The sequence below is a fragment of the Nansenia antarctica genome (assembly GCF_963989245.1).
Source record: "Nansenia antarctica genome assembly, chromosome: 2".
Lineage (NCBI taxonomy): Eukaryota > Metazoa > Chordata > Actinopteri > Argentiniformes > Microstomatidae > Nansenia > Nansenia antarctica.
This window is the reverse complement of record NC_137675.1, coordinates 32,826,210-32,834,928: the sequence shown is the minus strand read 5'-3', so window position 1 is coordinate 32,834,928 and position 8,719 is coordinate 32,826,210. Positions and strand designations below refer to the sequence as shown.

General features: G+C 43.5%; 1 protein-coding gene across 1 annotated transcript in view; it reads right to left on the bottom strand.

The window, feature by feature from the left end:
* Window positions 1-1,765: 1,765 nt before the first annotated feature.
* The window catches only part of ogal (O-GlcNAcase like), a gene marked incomplete at both ends in the record, with an annotated part of 45,030 nt that continues 38,076 nt past the window's right edge, over window positions 1,766-8,719 (bottom strand). Inside the window, 4 exons of the mRNA XM_080522995.1 lie at window positions 1,766-1,902; window positions 2,520-2,649; window positions 6,108-6,228; window positions 6,617-6,690. Coding sequence (XP_080379121.1) covers window positions 1,766-1,902; window positions 2,520-2,649; window positions 6,108-6,228; window positions 6,617-6,690 — 462 coding nt within the window. The remainder of the gene's footprint in view (window positions 1,903-2,519; window positions 2,650-6,107; window positions 6,229-6,616; window positions 6,691-8,719) is intronic.

Here is an 8,719-nt window from a genome sequence, read left to right as displayed (position 1 = left end):
CAGTGGTGCCAGGTGTGGACGAATAAGACCGTGACTGGCTCCTACTTAAGCTCTGCTCCTGCTTCCAGTCATCGCCAGATCGTAACCACTTAATGGTTGGTTCATATGCTCGTTCCTGCTACTCTTGACGTTATCCGATACCCTAGCCTAACCCTATACTATAACCCTATAATAGGGTTAGGCTAGGGTATCGAATAACGTCAAGAGTAGCAGGAACGAGCATATGAACCAACCATTAAGTGGTTACGATCTGGCGATGACTGGAAGCAGGAGCAGAGCTTAAGTAGGAGCCAGTCGCGGTCTTATTCGTCCACACCTGGCACCACTGATTGATGGCTGATGAGCCAGGGGCGCTCTTAATCGTTCACTGATCGACGTCTGATGAGCCAGGGGCGGAGCTGTGACACTTCTCATCCAACCACAATCAAATTCACTCTATCCGGATGGCGCGACTTATCTGGATAGGTTTTTTTTGTGTGTGTTTTTTTTAACGATGAAAAGCTGTAATGAAAACAAGCTGAAATGCAATAGGAGTAACGAGGCTATTTTTAAAATGTAAGGAGTAGAAAGTACAGATAATTGCGTGAAAATGTAAGGAGTAGAAGTAAAAAGTCGGCTGAAAAATAATTACTCCAGTAAAGTATAGATACCCAAAATTTCTACTTAAGTAAGGTAACGAAGTATTTGTACTTCGTTACTTGACACCTCTGGTCGCCGATGTCCGTCTATAAATCTAGCCACAAAGTTGTAGACAATGTGGATAGTTTCTTGCTTTGCCTGCCGAAGTACTTCGTCAATCCCTGTGCATATAGGTCTACTCTTGAAAAAAAACTGTCACATCCAGTCTCATGTTGGGTCCAGTCAAAATACTAGTCATGTGCCAACATATCCGAATCCTATTGGCCCTCGTACAACATTACAGCGTAAGCAGGGAGTTGTAGTTCAAGGAGAGAGACGCGGCAACGTAAAAAATAAATAATCGTTGTTAATTTTCATTTGTGGTCAAAGCCACAGGGAGCCACTGAAGATGGGCAAAAGAGCCGCATGCGGCTCCGGAGCCGCGGGTTGCCGACCCCTGGTGTAGGGCAATTTAAATACAAACTACATGGGGTAGTGGTGGCTCCACCCCATGCACGTAAGTGAGTTGTACTGGTTATCAGACGGTCAGAAGAGTTCAAGTCCCACCTGGGAACACCACCACTAGTGTGCCCTTGTGTAAGGCACTTAGCCCTAAGTTACTCCAGGGAGACTGTAATCTGTAATTGTAAGTTGCTTTGGATAAAAGCGTCTGCTAAATGGTTTAAACAAAACCAAGCTGTGAGCAGCAAGCCTGGCTTCAAGCCGTGCCATCTACTGGGTCAGATACATTCAGGTCAAATCTTTATTGATCCCCAACATTAGAAACGCAAACATGATGACATTCTGTGACAGACTTATTGAAAAGCATCAATCATACAATAACCTCAGTATTTGCCATTCTATTAGCATGACATTTTCGAGTTAAATGACGTTGCATTTACAGACGTCACTACAACACTGTCAGTATCACAGTATGATTGTACATACCAAGTCAATTCGGCAAATTACTGATTAAAACTCGCAAGATGTCTTTTTATCAATCGTGACATGACCATAAGACAAAAGAGAAGGTGTTTTAACAAACAGGCATCAACATTTGTCAATGACTTATTGAGAAGTCCCTTTCTATTAGGACATAGGACTTAATTCAAAACCTGAGTAATAGTACAAGATGACGGCATCTTGTTTACAAGCTTGTTCCCATAGCGATGACGCCATGAGGGAGCCCTGCCACGTCTAGTGTTCTAAAGGAGCACAGTTTGGTGTAGAAGTCCAGCATCCTCCGGTCGCACCGCTTCAACTCACAGAACACACCCCTGGAACCTGGAGGGGGCGGAGTCAGAGGGAGAGAGGGAAGGGAGGCGTTGTGAGATCTGGTAGGTGGGCTGGTCAGGATGGTGCAGGACTCATAATAATAATAATAATAATAATTCATTGTATTTATATAGCGCTTTTTCAAAGACGCTGACAATATGGGAGAAACAGAAAACACGGAAACAACAAGCAACAGATAACATGAGCACATAGAACACAGAGTTAACAAACAGGCACAGGGAACAATTAACACAGCAATGTCCAGGGGGGAGGGAGGTGGGTGGCAGGGTTAGGGGAGATGGTTAGGGGGTAGGGGAGGTTGTATGCATGTCCAGGGGGGGAGGGGGGTGGCAGGGTTAGGGGAGATGGTTAGGGGTAGGGGAGGTTCTATGCATGTCCAGGGGGGGAGGGGGGTGGCAGGGTTAGGGGAGATGGTTAGGGGTAGGGGAGGTTCTATGCATGTCCAGGGGGGGAGGGGGGTGGCAGGGTTAGGGGAGATGGTTAGGGGTAGGGAAGGTTGTATGCATGGGAGAACAGGTAGGTTTTGAGGTGGGATTTAAAAGTGAGTGAGGGTGAGTCTCTGAGTGGTTGAGGGAAAGAGTTCCAGAGGCGGGGTGCAGACTCACCGCTGGTCCTCAGAGAGGAGAGCAGGCTGCCCATGATGCGCCTGGCAGGGGCGGGGTCAGTGACCCGGGGGTGGAGCTGCAGGGTGACCAGGGAAGGGAAATCGCCTAGCAGAGAGTCCGGCAGCGCCCTCTACAGGACAGAGGAAGACATTACAGTATCTATTACAGAGGGTCTAGCTGCTGTTGTGAAGTGTCGACCCAAAACCATAATCCAATGTGATTTGGTGTGTGTGTGTGTGTGTGTGTGGTCTCCTACTCCACACTGTTATTTTTATTAATTTAATTGTTGTTATAATAATAATAATAATAATAATAATAATAATAATAATAATAATAATACATTTTATTTGTATGGCGCCTTTCAAAACACCCAAGGACGCCTCACAGGGCAAAAGACACAGTAAAATACAGTCAGGTTAAAAACAGTGGAGGTGACAAGGTGTCAAACACAGTTCAAACTAAACAGATAGAAAAGAAACAACAGAAAACAGAACAAAAGAACAACAGGAGGTGAAGTACAGGGACACACGATACAGATTAAAGTGAGTCTGCCAGTTTGAACAGGTGGGTTTGGAGTTTACTTTTGAATGACTTTATAGAGTCAGACTGATGGATGTGAAGTGGCAGAGGTGTTTTGCCAAAGTTGAGTGAGCTAGAAGTTTGTAAAGGATATGTGACGTCTGACCGCTTTTTCCATTTCAAAATGAGATGGTCTTGCTTGGCGATGTCTCATTAGTGCTACTGCCTGTCAATCATTTCATTTCATTTTGAACGTCAATAGCCTCGCCCATTTCTAACAGCTCAATCCCAATAGACCAGGGGTGCCCACACTTTTTTGAACCAAGATCTACTTTTCAAGTAGCCAGTCTGCCAAGATCTACCAGTCTAGTTTCAACATCGCAAACGTACACGCACGTACTACAAACACAGACACACACACACACACACACACACACTCACACACACACACACACACACACACACACTCACACACACACACACACACACACACACACACACACACACACACACACACACACACACACACACACAGTTCCCAGCCTGCATAGTAAACTCATAATACACTTTCTCTCTCTCTGTCACACAGCCACACAGGAGAAGACCATCACAAACCCTCCCTCTTTGCTATTCACACACACACACACACACACACACACACACACACATACACACACACACACAGACACATAGACACACACACACATTTGCCAGTCTGCATAGGGAGCCATAGCACAAACCCTCCCTCTCTCTCTCTCCCCCCCCCTCTCTCTCCCTCTCCCCCTCTCTCTCTCTCTCTCTCTCTCTCTCTCTCGCTCTCTCTCTCTCTCTCTCTCTCTCTCTCTCTCTCTCTCTCTCTCTCTCTCTCTCTCTCTCTCTCTCTCTCTCTCTCTCTTACACACACACACATACACACACACACACACACACACCCACTTTCTCTCACTCACACACTGACAGCCAGTCTGCAGTACCATAGCCAACTACTGATCCAACAAACAGAAAAGTAAACCAGATACAAAACAGGTAGTTCCCTAGTTTGAAAGGAGGAAATAAATGCATTTCTCTACCTTAGTGGGAGACCTGGCACTGGGAGGAGGCAGCTAGTTTCTAGTAGTCAGGGCTGTAGGAGCTGGTTGCAAGGTGTCATCAGCCACTGTGGATCTGTCATCGAAAAGGCAATCTGCAGCCTCGAGAAACGCTTTTTTCACAATTTCGCTGTCTTTGAATGACTTCTTGTGTTTAACAAGAACGTGACTGACGCGATACGAAGCTATCGTTACAGCCGTACGTTTTCGCTCTTTTGCCACATTTCCCTTCTTCGAAACAGCCATCGTAGATTTGCAGATCAGACAGACGCACTTCCAATATCACATCGTGTAAAATAAGTCCTCCTCCCATTCTGGATGGAAGTTGTACGTTATTGGTTTTTTACTTGGTCCAGCTTCCCCACTCATTTGTATAGCCCTTCTTTAGTATTATATAGTAAATAGTAGAAATTGGAAGGCTAACTAGTTAATTAGTCTCGCCGGTATTTTGTAGTTGGCGCTGTTGACTGCGCATGCGTGGTGAACCTGTGTTAGGTGAAAAGATCAGATCTCAGACTGGCTTACCTGTACGTCAATCAAGTGGCAAAAGCCATAGTGAGGATGGATGATAGGTGAACTTGCGATCTACCCATACTACCTTTGCGATCGACCGGTCGATCGCGATCGACGTATTGGGCACCCCTGCGAATAGACCTATCGCTAAGCCACGCCCCAAAACAGAAATTGTCCAATCATATCACAGCAAAAGTCACGACAGGGAGAAAACTCGGACAAACAACTCGCTAATATCTGATGGTGAAAAGCTTCTAGAATAAATATTCTTGTCATCTTTAAAAAAACATGTCTATTACTTGATGTGGTAAATCAGAAATCAGAAATGTGCCAACTCCCGCCATTGCAAGTCATTGAATGTCATTCAGTCACGGTCGGTCAGTCAGTCACTGTCAGTGAAGCATTGTTTGTTTGTCCGAGTTTTCAAAGGCGGCGTGGCTTAGCGATAGGTCCATTGGACGACGTGTGTTTGACAGCGTGGACCATGTGGAGCCTGTCTGGAGACTACAGAGGGTGGATTTAGATTCAACCTTTTGGTCATTGCACAGAGTACAACCAACCAGTAGTACAACTAAATGTATGTTTTGCTCTAGGCACAGGGTCAGCCATAGTCAGCGCCCCTGGAGCAACTAGGGGTTAAGTGCCTTGCTCAAGGGCACAACGGCAGTGGTTAGGCACCTTTAGATATGATGCCACGTTTGTTGATTTACATGATCTGTTTTCTATTGTTGGTCAATATGTAAATATGTAAATAAATGTGATTTAATTTAAAATATATATATTATATTTATATTGAAGTCAACTGCTGTTTATTAATTATTAATCTCTGTTTATTGGAGAAGGGGTAGGATTAAATAAGCTTATGCTTCTTCCTACTCCTTTTCGGACATGTGAAGTAAATAGTGGTTTTTGTTTTGTTTAGTTTTTTCTTGTTTTTGTTTTGTTTTGTTTTGTTTTTTTCTTGTTTTTGTTTTGTCTTTTGTTGTTATAACTATTTCTCTCTGCACATGTTCGAAATAAATGCTTTCATTCATTCATTCATTCATTCATTCATTCATGCCAGCAACCCTCCAGTCACCAGCTCACATGCAGCTCCCTCCTGAGGCGGGGATCGAACCGGCGACCTTCTATCCTTCTATGAGTGAGTTTGAAGTGTTGTTCAAAAGCAACCTAGTAAATAACTTTAATAATAATAATAATAACTTTTATTTGTATAGCGCTTTTCCTGCAAACATTGCAGCTTGAAGTGCTCCAATCATTATATAATCAGCATTTAATTATTTAGTCATTCAAAGGCAATATTAAAAAGATGGGTTTTTAGTCTTGAACTTGAACATATTTGCTCAATTGTTTTTTCCCCCCCACTTTGTACATGATCCATGATTATGTGAGAAGAAAAGCAGGCTGACACAACAAGCAGACTGGTGTTCTAGCTGAGTGTTACCCAACAGGATGGAGAGCTACCTACCTGGCTCTTCTGCGCGGCTGCTTTGGCGTCCGTAAGGCCCAGGGCATACCCACACACCCCGCTCTCATCCTCCAGGACTAGGCAGCAGTGTGTGGAGGGGGGCAGCTGCCCTCCTGCCAGCCTGTGGTTGTGTGTGTGTAGGGGGGGGGGGGGCACAGAGACAGTGTGGCACTGATATAGTGTTCCTTGATGCACACTAACAAGCCACATAGCATGAAGAAATGTACTGACCAATACATTCTAACTGCTATGCTAGTTTGAGCAACGTGTAGATGTTGAAAGAATAACCAGAGACTAAGAACCATTTCACACAAGTCTTGTTTCGTATTTTCAGACTTTCAGGTTAAGGGACCGTCAGAAACTGAAGAGCAACACCACAGGCTCAAGGTTTGAGGGTGGGAACCATTTTAAGTCATGGGAAAGGAAGTCATGGTAAAAAAGATGGACAGAAAGAAAGGAAGAGAAAGAGAAACACACACACACACACACACACACACAGCCATCCTCACCATTCACTGATGAGATCAGGTTGTGTGACCTCGTCCTCTCTCTGCATCTGCCTGTGGAGCGTCTGTACGTCTGCCTGGCACAATAAAGACATCCACAACGTGAGTCAGGCAGCCTCGCGCACACCTGGAGCTCTGTCTAGAACCCCCCAAACAACTACAAACACCTCCCAAAACAACCCCAAACAACTACAAACAGGTACCCAAAACAACCCCAAACAACTACAAACAGGTACCCAAAACAACCCCAAACAACTACAAACAGGTACCCAAAACAACCCCAAACAACTACAAACAGGTACCCAAAACAACCCCAAACAACTACAAACATTTCCCAAAACAACCCCAAAACAACTACAAACAGGTACCCAAAGCAACTACAAACAACTACAAACATTTCTCACAATCATGTACATTATGCCAATTGAAACCTGTGCAGATTTTCCTCAGACTACACAAAACATTATTAGACAAACAGTTTACCTCTGAAGTTGGTAATCACCAAATCCTCCCCAAATCTATTCTTACAAATAATGGATATCAGCACATACAGTGTACCATGTGCACACACACCCACAACAGGATTGACTACAGGAAGCTTTTCATGTCCATTTTTTTTTTTTAAGGTTTTGGAATTATACTGAAATCTCACTTCCTGAATTGACAAAACATTTGGTTGCATGTTTTTGCAAATATCCATTTCTTTCATTCTTAATATATAATAAATCAAATAAAATCTTAATAAAATCATCTCTGCTATCGTGACAATATACATGGAACCCTGAACCCAATATCATTTACTAAATCAAGATGTGAACCTGAACTGATAACTTGGCTGGTGTGTTGGCTGCCAGTTTGTGGTTCGTTTGGGTACCTGTTTGGTTGTTTGGTGGACTTCTGGGTACTTTTGGTTCCCTGTTTGTGTTTGTGTGGGGTGATTAGACAGACCACATCAGACAGGCCAACACCCTACCAACATTTAAACAGGCCCTCAAAACCCACCTCTTCAAGCTTGCCTTCACCAGTTAACCCTCTCGTTCCCATGTGTCCCCAGCACTACCTTAATTAGGCCCCTATACTTATTTTTTGTGTCTTTTTATTATTACTACTCAATCTTTTCAGTTTGTAAAGCGTCTTTGAGTGTCTAGAAAAGCGCTATATAAGTCTAATGTATCTGTGGCATTGTTAGGGCTTTCACACCGGCAAAAGAACTGTGCCGGTTCGCGTTCGCGTTCGGGAACCTCCAAACGTTAGTGCTGTCTGGCGAACGAGCCTGCGTTCATACCAGTGTAACCAGAACCATCCGCGTCATCAACGATGGGTGATGAAGGGGCGGGATAAACAACAATTTCACAACTAGATGGCAGCTACTTCACTGGAAAAGAGGATAATATCTTCCACTACAGCAGGGGTAGGCAACCTTTTTTATATGAAGTGCCATTTTTAAATTTTCTTGTTAGTCAGTGTGCCAACCACAATATCAACATTAATTATGACTCGACATCAAACCAAACCAAACAGACCAACAGATCTGCAATTTTATTCCGCAACATGAACAACAATTTTCAGCAAAGAGCTATGTATGCAAAGCCATGTATGCTAAATAAACAGGCCTAACAGTCAACTAACTGAAACTTGAACAAAATTACCAACATAACATCTAAGACAACTATAACGTTGTGATGCGTAGCACAACTTTAAGCAAATTGGTGCGCTCAATTTCTAACAAAGTTGCTAACTGCGCTCCCTATGGTTATCATTTTAATAAGTAGCCCTAACTGGATGGTGATTATACAAGGGTCTTACTTGTATGAATTATAATTTATATTTATATAATTATTTGGTTGTTACTTACATTTTATTCTTTTATTCCAACCACAACAAACTTTTTTTTTTTTTTTTTGCAAAGAGCTATGTATGCAAAGCCATGTAAACAGTCCTAACAATCAATGTGATCCCTGGCCCTGTTTACCTTTGCTCAACTCCATTATCTGGGGGTGGTACTTGGTCACTTTAAGTAACAGACAAACCGGTCCAAAACTTTCCCGCAGCTTAGCCACCTAACCGCACACTGGGTTCAACGTCATAAAGGGACCAGGTAATTTG